Genomic DNA, 21,335 nt, shown 5'->3' with positions numbered 1-21,335 from the left:
ATTAACTATTAATTTAAATTATATTAAAGTTACTATAGATTTTTAAAGTGATATTATTAAACTCAAGTGCTATGGAGTATTATAAATGCTTTTTATGGGCCAAATTTATAAAGGGTTTGTTTATGCTTCTCTCCGTCCTATTCAATTTAGAATTTTTATTAACTGATTCAAGATTAAATAAGTTCTAATAAATTAAGTTTGAAAACTCAGCTGCCAAAAATAAATAAAAAAAAAAAAAAAAAAGGTTTGAACTAAGCCGGATCTTGCATATGCAATCAGAGTACATGTCTCGGGTTCCCTACTGCTAGTGAAATAGGGAGTGTGATGTATGATATGGTTTGGACTAAGCCGGATCTTGCATATGCAATCAGAGTTGTTAGTAGGCTCATGGTTAATCCTGGTAAGGAGCATTGACATGTACTTAAGAGGATTTTTTGTTACATAAGAGGTAGTCGGCACGTCTAATGTTGGTCTCATTTTTTTGTTACATAACAGGTTTAAAGAGAGAATTATTGGGGTGAGAAACCTTATGATCAAATTAGGAATGTACTTGGAGAATTGATGAAATATATATATTTGGTGATGATAAACTACGCGAGAGGAGTGTATGAATTTTGCTTTGGTCAAGCCGCATACTTTAAGGAGAGTGGAGACCCTGCTTTTCTGTAGAACTAGGTAGTGAAAGATGAGTTTTTGTTGTTTTGAATTGCCATGAGAATTTGAGGAGCATAACTTTGGTGGAAAGAGAATAGGGATACGATTCGTGAGACAATTGACTTTCGTTGGGAGAATTTGAAAACCAAGTTGGAGAGAAGAAAATTTTGAGGAGCACATGGATTCATAAACATGGAAATATAAATCAGGCCTTTTGGGTTAATTAATGTATTAACAATCATTATGGATTTAATGAATCGAGTATTTCCATGAGTACAGTAATTCGATAAATATATGGCTTTATTAATGATATCTTGCTATACATGAAGAGTGAGGAGAATTATAATAGACATTTGAGGATTCTGTGACATTTTAGGGACGACTTGTAATTTGCTCAGTTTTCGAAGTGTGAATTTTTATTAATGAGAGTAAGTTTCATTTTGGGACAAAAAAATTCAAGTGGTGAGTAAGTGGTCTACACCTAACAATGTGGCTGATATAAGGAGTTTATTGGGATTAGATGTTTAAAGAGGGTTGTGAAGGACTTTTGAGGATTGTTGTATATACCTTGATGAAAGAGAGTTAGTTTGAATGGGATGAGAAGTGTAAACAAGCCTTTTAACTCTTAAAGAACATTTAATCGTTGCACTTGTTTTAGTCTTGCCTAATGGGAGTGGTGGACTTGAAGTTTTTACTTAATGAATGTGTGTTGCAACAAAATGGAAAAATGATAATGCTTCTTGCCAAGACAAATCTTATGAGACCAATTACCCTACCATGATCTTGAGATTGCGTATATATTGTTTACATTGGAGATTCATTCGAAATACAGTGTCACCTGTAAGATTTTTACAGATCTTAATAGCCTTCGGTTGTTAGCTAAGGAGAGCTAAAGGGATTATTGAGTGCCTATGAATTGAACTATTCAAATTTGAGGAAATTATAGAATAACATGTTATGGATAAATTATTGCAGAAAGAAGAAATGAAAAAGAAATGCCTAATGATGTTATTGAGGTGAGTTACGGGGGCGTAACTCTTTTCTTTAAGAGGGGTAGAATGCGATGTAATTTCGCGCTTTTTACCTCAATTATGTTATTTATTGCTTGAGTTTGCATTATTTTGCTTATTAATATGCACTATTGTTGTATTTACATGCAATTAAAGTATGTAAACTTTGGCCAAGTACGAGTCTATTAAGCATAAAGTTCAGTTTGTTGAGTGTGCATGTTAAGAATCAATCAATTTACAGCAATATAAAACACAAAAGTTTGAATGGTTTTGGAAAATTTATGGCTTTTGGGTTAAGTTTCGAGGGCGAAACTTCTTTTAAGAGGGGTAGATTGTAATCCCCCGTATTTTTAAATATTTTATAAATGAAAATTTATTTTATTTATAATATTTATTTGTTATTTTTCATAATTTAATTTCAAAAGTTTCAAATTATTAATTTGGGTCGAAAATTATTTGAACAAATTATTTTATGCGCCTTTATTCTACAATTTATGTCCAATCAATCTTTCTTTTTACCCTACAATAATTTTCTCCTATAAATACCCCATGAATCTCCAAAAATTTCCCACACAAAAAGGTTAGTCTTATTTTCATCCTCCTTTGTTTCATTATTTTGCTTAATGTTAATTTAATTGTTTTGGGTTTTGGTTTTAGTATAAAGATTATATTTTTAGTATCAAATTATATTTTAATGGTATAAAGATTATAAATTTCAGATTATATTTATGTTATAAATTTCATATTTTATGAATTATAAACCTAGGGTTTCAATTTATTGAAAATCATGATTTTAGGGTTTTTATGAACAATTGATTTAGGGCTTTTATAGTAATGATTTTTTTGAAATTTTGGTGATTATAACAACTGATTAGTTTAACTTAATTCCAGATTATTTTGAACACATAGATTCGTGTTTTAATTTTTAGATTTTCGTTCGTTAATATTAATCCCGTTTTAATCCCAATCAGATTCTGAACTCATCCGATTTTGATGAAAAAGTAGTGTTTTCCATGTGGAAATAACGTTTTAAGAAAGAATCACTACCTTTGGTAGTACGCACCACCCTCTCGTGGCCAAATTCAGCCTCTAAATATGATTTTCGGGCAGTTTATTATTTTAACGAAGTTTTTTTATACTTAAAATATTATCCTTGAGTTTGATTAATAAAATTAATTATGTTTAAAGTTAATTAAGCATAAATATATGTTTTTATTGAAGTTTTAAGTGTTGAAAATAGTTTTTAAGTACTACTTTTGATGTTTTATAAAGAGGGTTTAATCACCCATTAAAAAGGGAGATTTTTAGGGGGTTTTATATAATTTTCAGATTTTTATTAGACTTTGAACTTGCTGTAATTTCATGTATAAGAGTGTATTTTAAGGTTTTTATGAAGAAAATTTAAAGAACTATATATAAGCCTTTAATTTTAACTAAAGGCAAGGTTTTAAAGTGTTGTTTGATTTGGATTTTTAAGGTTTTAAAGTAAGTTAGTATTGCTGTAAATTTGATTGATTGGGTATTGATTGAGATGTTATTATTTGGCTTAGGAGAGGAGTTTATTGAAGGTGATTTCTAGTTAGTAAAGTGGCATACCAATTCGTTTGCTCAAGGTACGTACAAGTTACGAAACCTTTCTTTTAGGTGCATGTTTAAGGACGACAGATCGAGAACTTAGTATCATGTATAGGGATGACTGAGTTAAATTGTTTGGTTATACATTGTGAATTTCGTATGACGTGCACTATTTTATATTGCAAGTATTATTTGTGCTCTAATTATGCAAGGTGCGCTTAGAGGCAAAGGTATATGATTGGTGTAATGATTAATTTATTACTCATTCATGATTATGCAAGCAGGATGAGTAAAGGAAGAATTTAAGTCTTTTAAGACGAGGTTAAGGTTTTGGGGTGCCTTATGCACTCAAGGTGTTTATACACTGAGGTAGTAAAGGAATAAATAATAAATGTTGCTTGCCACTAATAAATCAAGAATTGAAATTGAAAAGTTGTTTTACTTGATTGAATTGATATTGGATTGATTGTATTGTTATGCATATGAGTCATCACCAAGTCTAAACCTGTAAATCACGTAAAGTGCAAGATGGATGAGCAATAAAACTCTGGATTGGTAAACTTTTGGAGTAATGACAATCAGGGGTTGGGGTACATGGGGTATTAGCCGTGTACTTTTCTCGAGGCCGTCTGATCTACGAGTCTCTTATTTCAAATATTTCTCAAAACTAGGAGTTAGGTGAGATCTCATACTAACTACGGTCACGGAGTCGCGCCCGTGGTCGTTGGATGTTTATTGATGTTTCCGAAAGGAGGCATGAGGTTTTTCTTTTATTGATGTTCCAAATGGAGCATGGGTTGGACAACCTTGTCTATTGCGTAATCTAATGAATAAAAATAATGATTTACCTATTATTAATTAATGGAGTCTTAGTAATATAAGTAGTTGAGTCGTGTGTCGAGTCTATAATTTAATGATGCATGATGATTGATTATTAGTAGCATGTTATGGATTTCTTAATTTATTTCGCAGCTTGTATGTACTCAGCTTTGCTGATTGCGTGCTTTGTGTGTCTTTCTTTGGTCATGGCCTTCGCCTTTCAATGACCTTGTGACGATCCAATTTTTACACTTGTAATATTGGGGAGCAGAATTACCACAGGTTCTTACACATGCAGCATTCATCAGGGTTGTGGGATCTTGAGTAGAGAGTTGGTTGTTTGCATTTTATTTCTTTTGCAAGTTTGAATTTATTTTAATTCGATTTTATTCGACACTATTTCTTTTGAGTTTGAATTTATTTGAACACTGAATTTAATCACTTACTACTTTTATTGGGTTTTGAATAAGGGTCTTAATGGTTCCAAGTTGTATGATTTAATTTGGTTTCATTCGTTGGTTTTGAAACTTATTTATAACTGATTTAGTTTTTCCGCTGCTATTTTCTGATAAAGCCTTAACGTTTGAACACGTGGCGGTAGCACGCCAGTAATTCTCTTGAATATTGTTCAGGGTCCTCACAGGTTTAAAGAGAGAATTATTGGGGTGTTACAGTAATGGTGAAGCATGTTTAGTTACAGGTTATTCAATTCTAATTATGCTAGTGATGTTGATGGTAGAAGGTCTATGATTGGTTATGTGCTCACTCTTGGTGGTTATGTTGTTAGTTGGAAAGCTACTCTGCAACCTATGGTGAATTTTTCTACTACTAAAGCAAAGTATATGGTCCTGATAGAAGCGACCAATTAAAGAGGGAATATGGTTGAAGGGACTAGTGAGTGATCTAAGTCTACATCATGATCAAGCTAGCAATAGTATATTCCGACAGTTTGACTGCAATATGTTTGGCTAAGGATCAAGTGCATCATGAGAGAACTAAACACATTGATGTCAGGTATCATTTTCTACGAAGTGAGACGAGAATTAAGGTGAAGAAGGTAGGTATTGCTGATAATCCTGCAGATATGTTCACCAAACCGATTTCGTAGAGTAAGTTCCAACATTGCTTGGACTTGCTCGACTTGCTCGATGTTCGAGGTTGTTAGTAGCCCTTAGGGGCTAATCTAGAGCTCTACGAAGCTAATCTGGTGTCCTACGGGGCAAATCTAGTAAATTTGGTCTGGTTATCATTCGAAACAAATCTGATTGCATGATCAATGCATTTAGTTATCTGTAATTTGTGAGAAGGATTCAAGTCAAGATGGAGATTTGTAAGAAATAGCGCCTTGAATCGGGAGTTAGGAAGCTTGTGTCGCAAAGTTAGGAAGTTACACCAAGACAAGGCCATGTCTTAGGTCGACATGGGTGTGCCTCGACGGAGAAGATGAACACTCGCACTGACACACCCATGTCAAATTCTGACACGCCTGTGTCGTTTTGTTTTCAAGATATTGCTTTGCTGCAGATCCAAGGCACACCCATGCCCTGTAAGACAAACCCATGCCTGGGGGGTTTTGGCTAGGGGTGTTCATATCCGGGTACTCAGGTCTTTGGGTACCCGAATCTTCAAATAGTTTGAACTTCGGCCCATGTCCCGACCCGAGAAGATCAGGTATCCGGGTTTCGGGTACCCGAGTTTTTCGGGTCGGGACGTAGGGTAGCTAGGTATAATAACTTACTTTTTGTTTTGTAAAGAGTATTAAAAAAAAATCAAAATTATTGAATTAAATTTTCCACTACAAACAATAATTATTAAATACTCGTATCACACACTACCAAAAATAAAAAACCTATCAACCTAAGCTATAATCCAAAAATCTAGAAAAAAAATAATAAAATTAAAATAAAGCATGTTTATAATATTTAACAATTTAAAGCAGGGAAAACACCATTAGTTTTTGTTAGCGTAGATCCGTCTGTCTCCCTATGGTGGAGTGTCTCCCTATGGTGGAGTCGTTAGTTTTTGTTAGTTTAGTTGTTTGTTTATGTTTAGGGTTTGTTTGTGTGTTAGGGTTTATGAAAAAGGTAATCATATTTTGCCCTATTGTCAGTTCTTTGGTAAAGATTTGTTCGGGATCGCAACGGTTGTCAAGTTTTCAAATGCGTTCAAGCGAATCAGATGAAAATCATCCTTACGACTACAACAAATCGTTAGATTGTCTCTCCGAAAAGGTTGTATATTTCAGCGATGTGTGCGAGAGATGTACCACAGTGCATGATTTTTTCAACAATCGTAGCCTTGATGAAGGAAACCCTAATTTGATTCAATTTTATGTATCTGTTAATGTAGATTTCATTTGTAGGTGTCATGTGACTTTTTATTAATGAATTGATTTATTTCAAAAAATAAAAAAAATAAAAAACACCATTAGCAACTACAATTGAACAACAAGTTTCAAATCTAATTTGAACTAGCACCTTATCAACGCTGCTTCCTGTCCATCGCGTCTGCTTACCGTGGAGGACTCTCAGAGTCTCAGCCGCTGCGGTGGGAGATCTCTTGGCCGCTGTGGTTCGATTCGCTTGTTGAAGGCTTTAAATTCTCTTACAAGTTTTGCCTTATTCTCTTGATGTTGGCTATTAATTTACTTATTTGGAATGTGTGTGAGCTAGCCATATTCTTAATGAATGAGAGAGAGAGAGGAGAAGGAAAGATAGAAAGAAGAAGGATTGACGGCGATGGAATCTAACGAAACTAAGATTGAATTGAGGAATCCGTGAAAGAGAGATTGAACACAGGCTGTGCTTTTTTTTTTTTCTGAGGGGTGAAAAAAATAAAACCCTAAGTGAGTAAGTGAGCTGGTTCAACTTAATTGAAGGAGGGATTTTTCCCCCTTTGTTATTAATTTATTATCGGGTACCAAGGTACCTGCGAAAACTAAACCGCGGCCCATGACTCGACCCGCGAATTGGCTATTTTTTTGGGTCGGTCCGAAAAAATAAGAAAAAATGGTAAATTACCCGTCGGGTTTTTTTTTTTCCGGGTAGTCAGGTCGGGTTTTTTTTTAACACTGCTAGTTTTGGCTGATTTTGGCAAGTTTGTTTATTTGCTTTATTCCTTAATTAAAGCCTTTCTATCCTGGTGTAGGGGTTATTATGAATTCCCTTAGGTTTTCCAAGCCAGTAGCCACTATGATATTATTATCAATCAAGATCAATAAAGTTTTTCCTCTCGCCTACCCGTGGACATAGCCAACTCATTGTTGGTGAACCACATAAATCGGTGTGTTACTCTTTATTTGCTCTTTCTCACATCCGTTACAAACTTACAACATACTCCATAGTCATATAAATATGCAAAAATAATGCTACTCTATTACATTAATTCCACTAGCAAAATGGCACGAAAAATTCCACAGGCAAAATGGCACGAAAATAGGTGCAGGTTGACACTGTTATTAGAAAAAATTGTCATGCTATAAGAGTCTTTAACCATGATACATAGGCCATGAGATATCTAACATCCTAAGAAAGGCAACAATGCCCTTGCACCTTCTCTCAAGACCCTCATTGCTTAAATAAGAGTGAAAATGGTTGATAATTATTCCATACTATAAACAACGGCATGTAAGCAGAAAAAATTTCAAGGTAGGCACTATCAATAATACACAAGACAACGTCGTAAAGCATAGTATACTTGATGAGACGCACGACTATATCCTACGAATCCTAAAACAGTTAAAACTAGCGGAAGTGGCCATAAAGTTCGAGGAAGCAAATGCAAAATTTCCACGGTTCTGTGGGATCAGTGGTGGGGCCAGTCAAGAATACCCGAAAGAATCTGAAGGGAAGCAGAGCTTGGGGACCAGTCACAGGCCATGATGCAAACTGGCCAGGCTTGCAAATTTTCTGGTCATTGTTGTGTTCCCGTAGATTTGTCCAGTGCTTCCCATCCAAAGATCCCTGTAAATGTTATTCAAAAGTATTATATAACTCTGTACAAATCTGCAAAGCTAATTCTCATTCGTTTCTTGAATAAACAGAAGGGAAATCTTCTTTGTACCTGAAGATTCCAGTGTCTGATAAATGTCCGTGAACCATCCTGTCTTAATGTATAGTAGTTGCACATGAGCTGCGTCAATAAAATTTAGGAGGGATATTAAGATATATAGATAGTCAGTGCCAACACAGAACACCTTTGCTTGTTCTACACTTGGTTTATGTTTAGACCTAAATAAAAGAAATAAAACAAGCTCAAAAAAAAAAAAAAAAAATCGTTGGCTTTTAATTACAGTCCAACACCAAATTTTTTTCCTTCAGTGCAAAGATACACTCCTTCCATCCAGAGATATACTCCCTCTTTTCTTACAATAGTCAGGGATTGTAATTGGTTTAACCATAAAACCTTCGTTAAGATTAAGAAATGGGAAATATACTGGAATGAAGGAAAGATCCACTATTTTAAAGCCTGTCCAGTAAAATTATGTAATATATTTAATTACAAAGGGTTGAGACAATGCGGCTAAATATTTGAAGGAGAATTTCTCAACATTTTCTAATGCCACCCCTGTTTCAAGGCTCGGTTTTGAAATACAATAAAATTGAGGCTACAATTTCATGATCCTGATCTCAATAAGCTCAACAGTTGAGCAGTTGAGCTTGAGATCCCAGTTCCAAGGACCATAAGTTTGAGGCTTCTGTTATATTGTGGTTTGTCCTAACCTTGTTCTTCTGTTATATTGTGGTTTGTCCTAACCTTGTCCTTCTGTTATATTGTGGTTTGTCCGAACCTTGTCCTTCTGTTATATAGTGGTTTGTCCTAATCTTATAGTTCCAACCATAAATTTGAGGCTTCTATTATACTGTGGTTCCCCCCCCCCTCTCCTCTCCTAAAAGCAGGAAAGCCTCCAGCTTTATCTAATCTAGGAAGGCGAATGGAAAGCCTTGCTTCGAAAATGAAAAAGGGAGGGAAACACTCCAAGCTAGTCAGTATACATTAACCAATACGCATTGAATAAAGAAGCTGAGATGAAACCTGATGATCTTCACCAACATCAACCATCCACCAAGAGCAAATCCTCCCATCATCATACCGAGGTCCAGAAAATGAGGTTCCCTAGAGGGAAAAAAAAAAATTATAACCTTAATCTGTAAGAAAGTAGAATGAGCAGTACAAGAGTTGTTTGTCCAGTGGAATGAACCTGATAAGTCCTGGATGCCAGAACCTTTGGGTCAGTAAGCCTTGACATAGGGCTGCTGGCAGTAATGGTAATCCTCTGCAAAAGACAATTAAGCAATTAAATACGGAGTATTATTAGACAATGACATAATAGAAATTTGACAGCATCCAATGTCATCTAATGAGTGCATAAATGGAGGACTCACCTTGGAGAGCATTGGATTCACCCAGCAGTGTTCCCCATATGACGTCCCCGCATAATATAGAACCCCATTGCTATCACCGTCACATATATATTGCAACTCTTTGTAACTAGAGCGCCGGTGGTGAAATCGTGGGCTACAATTATAAATGTTTATCAATAGTGACTCCCAAATCAGCAATATTCTTCTAGTAAAAGAGAGTGGGGAAGGGGGTGGGAAGGAGGAGGGAGGGGAGGGGGGGGCTTCTAACAATTGATTTGAACAAAAATTATGGTTATGGCAATGCTTTGACAAATAGGAATTACAACATATATTAAGACCAACATATCCCAGCATCCCAAAACATTCATCAAGTGTTATGATACATTAATTTTATTGATTGGTAATCAATATCTGGCGATGAAAATACAAAACCGATTCTAGGGAATATAATGAAAAAAAAAATAAGAAAAGAAAAGAAAGGAAGGAAGAAAGAGAAGTGCCAATGGACTTACTTTGGTTCAATATCCGTCCAGGTGACACCAAAGTTTGCATAATCTATAGCTTCCTTCACCTTAAATTTAACAGAAAACATTTACTTCTTTATATTTGAAACTTATTTGTTCTTGTTTAAGTTTGAAACAAATGAACATAATTTGATATCAAAACATAATCTGTTCATATTTTTTTAAATCATATTTCCACTGCTCTTTTATAATCACGTCATGGGAGATGCACAGTTTTTAAGAAGAGGAGAGAGACAGAGAGATAAAAAAAAAAAAGTGAACCCATGTGACGAAGAGAGAGATAGAGAACCATTGATCAAATACAGTTATGTTGCAATCAATTTGCAACTTCAGAAAAAAGATTACATTGCGATTAAAAAAGAATTGAGGAAGTATATATATTTATTATGTGGGAAGAGTGAGAGAAGGAGGGTCATTACTTACTAGATTTGCAAATGCGGGGATTGACATCATAAGATTAGAGTTCTCCAACTGCAATATCAAATAACAATAGTGAATTAAGATAGCTTCTGCAAACCTTCACTACTTAAAATTCAGAATTTACAAGTCAACAGAAGCATTCTCACCTTCTTTAGCAGCTCAAATGGCATCAGAGGAAACCGAACAAGTGGCAATAAGTGGTTCAATGAATCAAGCCTCTGGCCAAATAGAACCTCTGGAGTTGAATGAATCAAGAACTCGTCCACAGCATCCCATCCATAATATTCCTTTGCTTTCATACTCCATAACAAGATTGCATTCAGAACCCTCTCCTCTGACGTCACTGTCAAATCTTGATTCTGCAAAAATAACATTGTCTTATTACAACAGCTAAAATACTGTGGACATAACAGCAAACTAGCCACTCTGTGATCAGCTGTAAATTGAGGAAAAGATGAAGAAATTATTCAATAAAGAAGTCAGGGGATTCAATAGATGTGCAAGAGGTGTTCAAAATTTTAGGATTGACCGTGAGACACATTTATAGTAAGAACTAAGAATCAAAGCCCTACACTATGAATGACTGTTGACAATTGCGATTCATGACTTGCTCAGGAGAAGAGCCAAGCAGGGGGGGTTTATCACCGCTCTAAATCAAAAACTTCGCATTAATCAATCTTTTCCAATTCTATCACCAAGACACCAAGTATCTCCATTTTGGCCTTTTCTCTCTATGGATCTATATCAAGCAATCATCTGTTTTATCTGGTATACAAATATACATTTAGATAATTCTAATCCACAAGCATACAGTCAGATAAGTGTCTTGCTTTAAAAACAAAAACCCACCTGTAGAATGTTCCTGAATGTGGTCTCATTTAACGAAGTAAAATCCATGCTTGCGGTGGTACAATAATCAAACTGCATTGAGAATTTCCTCTTGCAGAACTCTTCAATTACTTTACAAGAAGGAACTGATGAAATGACTTGAAGTATTTGACACACGGAATCCTGCAACAAATTCAAAGGGTTAGCTTCAGAAGTATCAACTATGCCAAAAACTCTGTTTCCTCGTCCATTAAACTTGTGATAAGAAAAACGCTTGTTGTATGACCTGCTTCCATTAGAAGACGCCATCCCTGCATTCATATATAGATAGACGTATTAATATCTAATAATTCATTGTAATAGGTGTGCCTCTTCATTTGTTTTTCAGAAGTCCCAGACTTCATGTCACTTCTCCGCTCTTTTAGGACAATGTCATGAAACAAAACTTCATTGTATTGAGAAAAACAACTATATTCCAATGATGAAACCAGGGTATACACAAGATAAGTAATAAAGAGCTACCTCATAGAGGCATTCTAGCAATATCTTGCAGCATTCTTGCTGGAGGTGTGTGATGCCAAATTTGTCAGCCAATAGAAGAATATGGAGTAACAAGGTGTCATTGTCTTTAATATCTTCCATATTAAGCTCCCCACTATACATGTAATCGAGCATTGCTTTCAATGCTTCTGGTGATGCCTCCCTCAGATGAACACTTGTGGAAGCACTCTCTCTCATCCCATTTGTGAACATCTACGAACAGAAGTTAGGTTCATCAATAATTTAATGAAAGCACAAGAAATCAAATATTGATGAAAACAGTCAATAGACTCACTATTGAGATTTATAACGAAACAGATCAGACAGAAAGTCTATACAGGCTAGCAACCTCAGTGAGAATACAAATGATTTGTTAATGGTCGCTTCCTACACCACTGAAGATATTCAGGCATCAATAATCATTCACAATTTCCATAAGAAATAAAGCAAAGGAGAGAAAAGAGGATGAAGGAAAAAGAATATAAAGCAATAAGCCCTTTGACCCAGACTAGATATACTGGATTGCTGTGCTAAACTAAAAGTTGTTTACTTGTTCATACATAGATCAGATTTTCCCTGATAAATTGTCACTACAACAGACAAGAGAATATAGAAGCCCTTGGGTTGATAGAGATATGTATTATGGACCTATGTACCTCTTTATGACTCAAAATAATCTCTTAAAGTTCATATCAATAAACACAACAGAAGATCATCTTTATTTTTCCTAGGAACTTCCACTTCTCTCATTAGTCACAAATAAAGTAGCAAATGTAAACCATTCTCTTTAAGCCTTTTTATCATTCTCTTTCTATTTTCATTCCTTTTCCAAATTCAGAAGGACATGGTTAGTCAGTTACTATACCAAGTCTATGTGATGCATCAGGTTCATGAGGAGGGTCATGAAAGATCTTGTTACCTTTTTTTGTATACATAATGCTCATAGGCAGTTACTGCAGTTTCACTAGTATCTTGAGGAGGAAGACTAGTGGGTGAGTAAGAGAAGGAATCTTATAAATTGAGCAAATTAGGGAGATAGGAAGTATGATGAATCATGATGAGAAGTTTTATTTTGTTAGCTTTATCTTAGGAGCTAACTCCTGTTTGGTGATATAATCATATCAAATACAAACTACCATCAATCCTTACCTAAATTTCTTCTTCTTCTTAACTCTATTTATTCTGTTTATCCATTCTATAACAATCTATAAACAGTATCAGTACTGCAGTGGAATAATATGTAACCCTGAGGCCCATATATTGTAACAGGCAGAAATATAGAACTGCAACCTCTTCAAAAAAAAGTTATCATGCTAACTTACACCTTTCCAACCTTATCCTTTAGTACATCGGAAAAGGTACATAACCATGCCACATGATCAAAACAGTAGTTTGAAATGTAAAAATTGATTAGAAATAATCCGAGAAACACAAATTAATTTTTTTTTTTCTTGGGGCAGGGGGGGCACTCAATCTCTTCTGGTAAGAGTTTCTATTCTGGATTTAATTCAAGAGCTAACCGTTCATAAAAGCAACATAACAGACAACAAAAAGAAACTATGAAGCTTCACTAACCTTCAGAAATGGAATACTCCACAAACTGATAATTATCTTATGGGCGCCAGCAACAAATCCATAATCCTCGACATAAACCTCCAAGTCACTGTAGTTACCAGTTAAATAGAATTCCTTGATTCTACTCACATTGAGAGGCAGCCCATTGGGGAACACCGTTGGACGAAGGGATTGACAATTTGGGTAGCAAATTTCAACATTTTTTCCAGAATCAAACAATTTTTTATTTGTTTTGAAACGTTCCATACTCTGCTCACATTGCTTTACCAATGGCATGACCTCAAATTGTAAGCTGATATCCCTCAAGTTCCCAAGTTGTGACTCTGAAACCTACAACAACAATAGCAACAATCATCATGAAAAGTATGAAAATCAAGCTCCACCCAAAATGGAGAGACATAATCAACTAAGTCTTGTGACAGTTAAAAGGGATGGAGTAAGACATGGTTATATGGATCAACAATTTCAACATACTATACTCACACAGAACAGAACAACCTGCATCTATGAAAATGTTTAGCTTGTATAATGGTTGTTGAAAGTGAAACTTCCTCTTTTCTTCTAAAATTGCACCATTTGGAGTTTCACACTTGCTTATACACGCCTTATACCATTAATATCTTTAATAAAATTCTTATTAAAAATTATAAAAAGTTGATATTTTGGAAGAATATATTGAGATAAATCTAACAAGATCCCACAAGAATATATTATTCTTGCATATAAATCATAAAGTATGGTCAAAGGAAAGTGTATGAAAGTGTTAAAGTCCAAATGGTGTAACAATGAAAGAATGAAAGTTACGAAAGGAAGAGGAAATATATTGTTTCACTGAAATATTTTCAAGTAAAGCATGATGATCAACATGAGTTAGCTCCTGATGAAGATTATTGAAACTAATCATTTAAAAACAATAAAGGTTCAAAGAAACTATCATAGATAATTCTTCTCTAACCAGACTACAGAAATAAGAAAGGGAATTAAAACAAACCCGGGTCTGGCCAGTATAGATATACTGGAGAAACGCATGCAGGATTGGATAGCCAACTTCTTGAAGCTGAATGATATCTTCATCTGGACCAAAGTGAAAGTTACCAGCTGCTGCCAAGATGACCTTGTGAGCAGGAACAGGCCTTTCATCTATTCCTGCAAGGAAAAGCACATCGGAAAGCTCCCAACTCTCGAGAAAATTTTCTAATCCCCACTTATCATCATTACACAAAGACTCCTCATAATCATCTTCATTTTCCTCTTCTTCATTATATGCTCTAGAATCCAGCTGCTTCCATAGGGATATATGGTTCTGAGTCAGAGGCAATACATTAACGTTCCTATACCCAACATGTTTATCCCAACTGCTCAACCCGACATATTGAACATTACAATTTGGGTTCGAATCAAGCCACTGAAAAACAACATTCTGAAATGGGTACCTCCCATTTCCAATGCAAATCAACCCATCATAAATACTTATCCAATAGCTCTGGAAAGCGGCTGAAGAACAAAGGCCAACACCTTCAACATCGACCACAGCTTTACCGTCCACCTCAATCTTCAATCTCCTATTCCTATGGCTTCCCAAGACAACAGTGTAGTGAGGACTACTGTCAGTTTTGTAATGATAATGTTGACTCCCTACATTCTCCCGAAACACGACCGTCACATCATTCCGAGCAAATGCTTCGAAAACCACACAGCCCCGCCCTGCCTCTTTAAATTTAAAGTCCTTTTGCCAGGCACACTCAAAGGGGGCAACAGTCAAGAACTTGTGCTGCCTTTTCTCAATCATCTCTTAGGATTCACTAGCTTTGTATCACTCAGACTCAACTACATTATACAAAGCAATCAATCAAATATGAGAGAAAATTAAACTAAATTGAGCTCATTACATAAGCTAGAATTAGTTCATGTTTAGGAGAGTATAAAGGCAAAGGAGAATGGAAATTTATGGGCATACATAAAACAGAAAGCTTCCAAAAGGCTTTTATAGTACAAACGAAGAGTGTTGATTTTATAGGATGTTGGATATACTTAACTTTAGGTACAAATTAAGTGTCCATATATTATCGACAGGTACACCCGTGTGCATAATAAACTTCACATACAAATGCGAATAAAGAAATTATGATGCTAGCAAAAAAACCCAGAAACTTCTAGCAATTTTTCCATCACAAAACCCACTACAAGACAATTTAGACACTCAAATTACAGCTTGAATAAAAATCAAAACTTGCAATTTGTTATCAATTATACACCATATTCTTATCCAATAAAACCAAAAATATCTGAATCCAATAATTTACCATACAAATAACAAAAATACAAATACAAAATACAAGTAAAACTCAAATTAAAGTATTGTACATAAAAATAGCGACATCTCAAAATAAAATAAAAATCCTAAATCAGAAAACTTACCACCTTGACAGGAAAATACCCTCTTTTTTTTTTTTCCAAATGATTTAATAAGTCCAAGAAAATCGGTGGGTAAAAATTAAAAATAGTGGGTGAAACGAAATTGATGAAGAAAGAAACGGGTGAATTGGGTGTTTTTCATTTTTTGAGAAAATAGCATGAAAATTGAAGTACAAAGATTAGATGCGGCTAAAGTTGGAAAGCAATGAGATTTTTTGTGAAGAGAAGCGAAACGTGGCGAATGAGGATGAAAGGAAAGAGGAAGTAGCTATCAAATCTGGCGTGTATCCACCTTGGAATGAATTGAATTATTTAAGGTTCTCTGTCCTATATTGGTCATAGTCATATCCTCTCAAATGATTTTGGGTTTTAAGGTCAACTTTGCCCCCCTATCCATGTTATCGATTTCACGTGTTTGTTTGTAACAAAGTATATACTTACTCCGCCCATAATTATGTGTAACAAATGAATATTATTTGTGAGATATAGAGTATTTTTTATTTTAGATAATTATGGGCGGAAGGAGTATATGTCATGTCACACACTAAGAATTAATGTTACAAATTTGGGTTTATGGTTTGAGTTATGTTATCAATTCAGTTGACGATTTAGTTTGAATTAGGTTAAAACGAATTTGATTTGAAACCAAAAGTCCTTAAGCTAAGCAAATTTATATGAAACCAAAAGTTTTATTTTTGTTTCTCAAAAAAGTTTTACTTCTTTAAATTGTTGTTCTTGCTTCTTGAAAGGTAACATATGGATGATGTCTTATAGATTAGGAGATCCTTTGAACAAGATTTGTTAGCAAAAGTTTTTTCTTTCTATAACTTATATATCTGAATCAACGACATTTCCCCTTTGTTCTCAAATTAGATTTAATTGTTCTTATTAATAGTCTTATTGATTCTCTAGAGATGAGTTTTACTTCCATCAGAATTCTATTCTTCAAAGGTAACATCTCGATGATATTCTTAATTATACTTTATGTATCCGAATCAACAACCCCCCACCTTTTTATGGTTAGTGTTAAGACCACGAATAAATGAAACAAAACATCCTTAACAAAATCTATACCAAATTGCATATGACACGTAATTGACATTGAACTGAATATGTCCTATACTGTTAGTGATCCAAATTGAAATGTCCATTTCAACTCGAGGAAACTCCGTTTAACCATTGAAGATATGTCCCATTTTATTTTATTTTATTATTTTACTTATTTATTTTTTTTTACAGCTAGTTCAAAGGGATCAATCCCCATAGTTAGTAACAGAGTTAGTTAAACAGTGAAAAGAAGGCATTAGAGATTCGATTTTCTGCAGCCAGTTCCTGTCATCCGGCATTCCTATTCTTCTCCCTTGCATCCACTCAGCAGCTCGTGGATCTTGACAGCAAATCTGCAGGTGCCAAATGCGATTGTCTAAAGCAGCTTTCATCCCCCTGTAAATAGCACATAGCATGCTAGCAGTACCTATCTGTTGTTGTACTAATTCTTCACCTTGCAAAGGAGTGAGCTCATTAGTCATAAGTTGCCAGCACTAGCTCTTTTGTCTTCTCGAGGCCTTCCCTTTTTGCACAATCAAACCTGTAGTTCTGCAACCACCTGTTCCACCAACTAAAACCATGTTCTCCTCTTTCTGCTTTCCTTTCCTGCAATTATTATCACCAAAACCAGGAGGTACATACACTGTTATCCTGTTCATGGTTTTGATCACAATCTTCTCTTTTTGCTGTAAGCTTCCTGTTAGCCAAAGCTGCCCTGCTTTCCATCTTCTTGATTGTTCCAAAAAGGTTAATCTTTGAGTTATTGAAAGTCACAGCATTCCTTGCTTCCCAAATACTTTCCAAACCAGCTAGGAATAGTTGACAGCTGCCTCCCAAGCTCTTGTCTTTCCCTCCCAGAATTCTATGCCAATTACTTATCCAATCTGCAATTGGAATGTTGCATTGAAAGGCAACATTCATGCCAAGATTGCATCATTTCCACACATGACTTGCAAAAGAACAATCTCTAAAGAGATGTTCTAAAGTCTCAAGATGATAATTATTTTGTTTTTCATTATCCCTGCAAAGAAGACATTAGTGATTATCCCCTAGACCCCGTTTTTTCCTCTCACTACCCACGGGCAAAGCTCCATTTAATATCTTCCATATAAAGGTTTTTTGCTTTAGAGTCCCAGAAAATTTCCAGAATCTCTTCCACATGGGGCTACTGGTTTCCATGGGAGTTTGACTAGTGTGAATGTTATTCCTAGCATAAAAAACAAACATGTATCCATTGTTAATTGTGTATGTGCCATTATTGTTTCCTTTCCAGAAGATTAAGTCATCACAACCTGTTTCCATTATTGGCATATTCTTAATCTTCTCAACAATCTCTTCTGAAAACCACATCCTGCACTTATCTAAATCCCACTCTCCATTTACCTTTCTAAGACTTTTAACGTTCTCAGTTGTTAGGATATTTTGATTCTTCTATTCTGGTGTCATGGCATTAACCCAGGAATGGTGAATCTTAGCATAGCATCCATCTCCTATAGACCACCCACACCCTTGTTTAAGAATCTGTAATCCCCACTTGATTCCATTCCAGCCCCAAGATCCAGCTCTTTCTCTTGTCCCATGTTCCTTCAAACAAACTTTTCCTGTCAATTCCATATTTCTTGCCAAAGACCTTGCTGAGCCTCATATTCCTGAATGATACGCCATCCTTGTTTTGTTAGAAGAGCTTGGTTAAAAAAATCTAGCATCCATTATGCCTAAACCCCCTTTTTCCTTAGATTGAATCAGGAGAGACCATTTTTTCCAGTACACTCCTTTGCCTATCTTGTTCCCCAGCCACCAGAACTTGGCCACAATGCTGTTAATTCTCTTTAGAATATTTTTGGGCATTTAAAGACAGACAAAACATAGGTTCCCAAACTAGAAAGGACTGACTTAATCAAAGTAAGTTTGCCAGCAGGGGAAAGAAAAAGTGAGTTCCATGCATTCAATCTATTTTTCACTCTGTCAACCAGAGTTCCAAAGATTTGTTGTTTAGAAGTTCCAAAATCTGCTGGTATGCCTAAGTATATCCCAAATTTGTTACTTCTTTTAATACCCAATAGCTCACTGAAATTCATGGAGTTATTCTCATTTATATTAGGGCTGGATAGCAGAACAGACTTTTCTTGGTTTATAACTTGACCTAAAGCCTTGCAATATGTGTCTAGCACCCTGCTTAGTGATTGCACACAACACCACTTACCTTGGATAAAAAACACAAAATCATATGCAAAGAAGAGATGACTAATTTTTGGGGTTTGGTGAGCCACACTGATCCCCACAATATTTCCCGAGTCTTCTTCTATTCTAATTAACCCAGACAAATTTTCCAAACAGAGAATGAATAAATAGGGTGACAGGGGGTCCCCTTGTCTTAGGCCACATTTAGGAAAAAATCTTTCCCCTGGAGAACCATTGACAATTATGGAAAAAGAGGTTGAGCTTACACAGTTCATGATGGTTTTGACCATCAACTCAGGTAAACCAAATTTATAAAGAACTTTCTCAAGAAAATTCCACTGGATCCTATCATATGTCTTACTCATGTCTGTTTTGATAGCAATTTTTCCTTTGAACCCCTTTTTGTTTTTCCTAATGTTCTCAAGCAATTCATGAGCAATCAAAATATTATCTGAGATGACCCTACCAGGAATGATAGCATTTTGGAATTGTCCTACTAAATCATTGATCACTGTAGACACCTAAAAATGTCTCCCCAAAACCAAACCCGTTGATGAACACCTTTCACCGCCATTATTGGTCGATTTGAGTATTTAATCTTTGGAGTGCTTAAATCCATTTTCTATCCAATATATTTCATGAACCAATCCAATTTCTAGCTCATTTCCCTAAACCATAACCTATTTTCCACTTTTCGTGTCCACATCGCAAAGCTGAGAGAAACTGATTTTATGACTATAAAATTTTGATCCAATTATTATTTTGTTGGATAGGCCTTTAAATAAGCTTTCCAACCATATATCATAATCCCAATTCCGAGCTATAACGAAAAAGATATGAGCAAAACATTAAACTCGGCCTAAAACCGACACCCTTCCACTAAAACGTTCATATCTTAAAATCTACATATCATTTTGACTTGATTCTAATTGGGTTGGAAAGTAGACTTGATAATATTTCTAATTATATATCATATGCCTTATTCCGAGTTACGGATCAAAAGTTATGATTATTTTAAAAACGGGTAAAAAACTGAAATTACCGCGCAACAGCAAAAATGCCGCGACGCGGCAAAAGCTTACGTGTCACGGGGCTGATTCCCGTGACACGGTTCCCATTTTAGTATTTCTGCACAATTTTCTCCCGTGTCACGGGATTTTGCACCGTGTCACGGTGCAATTTCCCGTGTCACGGTGCCCATTCCGTGACACGGGAATATTCCGTGTAATTTCCACGTACTTTTTACACCGTGACACGGCATACTGCACTGTGCCACGGTGGACAATGCCGTGTCACGACATTTCTTCCCGTTTCACGGTGCACATCCTGTGCCACGGGATTGCTCCGTGTTTTCTCCACGTAATCCCTAAACGCGTTTTCACTTCCCGTAACCTAAATATTTCCCGTGTCACGCAAATTTGTACCGTGTCACAGGAAAGTTTCCCGTCTGACGGTGGGATTTCCTGTGTCACGGTACACTTTTCCGTGTCGCGGGATACTTTTTTAGGGTTTTTATCATTTTAGGGTTCCGTGTGCTCCCTCAGCACATTTTCTCTATAAATACCCCCTCATTTCTGATGTACGGGGCACCAATAATCATTCTCTCTCACCTTACACCAAAAATCAGTCTCTTCTCCCTCTTTAACCTAATTTCTAGCCTCCTTATTCTTCCATAATAATTCCCCTAAGCACTCCAAGGAGTCTATTCTTAACCCGAGGTTCCGTCCTTACCAAGGCGTGAAAGGTACAAATAACTGAGGGTTTGGACCAAATCAATTCTACTTTTTATTTAATTTAATTTCCATTAGATTTATATTTTTATTGAAGTTACTAACAGTTTATTCATGATGTAGCAATTTAAAGGAACGCGCGGAATGTGAGTAATTAATTAATTTAATTACTCTTATTTTATTCTAATATTGCTAGCATCATGATTAGGTTATTTTATATTTGATTTGACTAACGATATTATTGTTAAATTGCTTCCAATATTAATGTTTATTCTATTGTTATTATGATCACCATATTGCATGTTAAAGGGAATATGTAGAGGAAATTCTTGTTCATCAGACTGATTTGCGAAATCAGTAAATCAAGGGGCAAAAATGTCTTTTTCCAATTAAAGTTGGGGGCAATATGGTCGCATCGCTTGTTAAAGGGGAAAACGTCTGAATGACATGGCAAACGTTCTTCATAGTCAAACTAACGCTTGACTAGTCATGTTCTAACGTCCGTCCTCAAGCCAATTGTTCTAACGTTCCTGGATACTTTCCCAATTTCTGAAACCCTAAGGTCTACATTCTCACCGATTGTTTTATCAGTGGACGGAACTATGACATTCCATCGTTGGTGATCAATTGTATGTGAAATTGAGGTTCTTAAGG

At 35.5% G+C, this 21,335-nt stretch overlaps 1 protein-coding gene across 2 annotated transcripts; it reads right to left on the bottom strand.

Moving 5' to 3' along the window:
* Positions 1 to 7,482: 7,482 nt before the first annotated feature.
* LOC145638796 (BTB/POZ domain-containing protein At2g30600-like) lies at positions 7,483 to 15,954 on the bottom strand. Of its 2 annotated transcripts, XM_081689832.1 has the most exons (13): positions 15,727 to 15,954; positions 14,300 to 15,135; positions 13,309 to 13,638; positions 11,716 to 11,946; positions 11,215 to 11,376; positions 10,512 to 10,724; positions 10,369 to 10,416; positions 9,934 to 9,992; positions 9,443 to 9,575; positions 9,259 to 9,333; positions 9,093 to 9,173; positions 8,121 to 8,189; positions 7,483 to 8,020 (listed from the first exon to the last, which is right to left on the bottom strand). In XM_081689832.1, exons 2-13 carry the CDS (start codon positions 15,095 to 15,097, stop codon positions 7,802 to 7,804), a joined length of 2,418 nt encoding a protein of 805 aa, XP_081545958.1. In that variant the 5' UTR covers positions 15,098 to 15,135; positions 15,727 to 15,954; the 3' UTR covers positions 7,483 to 7,801. The 2 variants fall into 2 exon arrangements, with proteins under 2 accessions (XP_081545958.1, XP_081545957.1); XM_081689831.1 differs by lacking the exon at positions 15,727 to 15,954 and having other exon boundaries at positions 14,300 to 15,437.
* Between the last annotated feature and the right edge of the window lie 5,381 nt (positions 15,955 to 21,335).

This window comes from Chenopodium album, chromosome 7 (genome assembly GCF_948465745.1).
Source record: "Chenopodium album chromosome 7, dcCheAlbu1.1, whole genome shotgun sequence".
Lineage (NCBI taxonomy): Eukaryota > Viridiplantae > Streptophyta > Magnoliopsida > Caryophyllales > Amaranthaceae > Chenopodium > Chenopodium album.
Note: the sequence above shows the minus strand (reverse complement) of the source record. Positions and strands in the feature narration are given on the sequence as shown.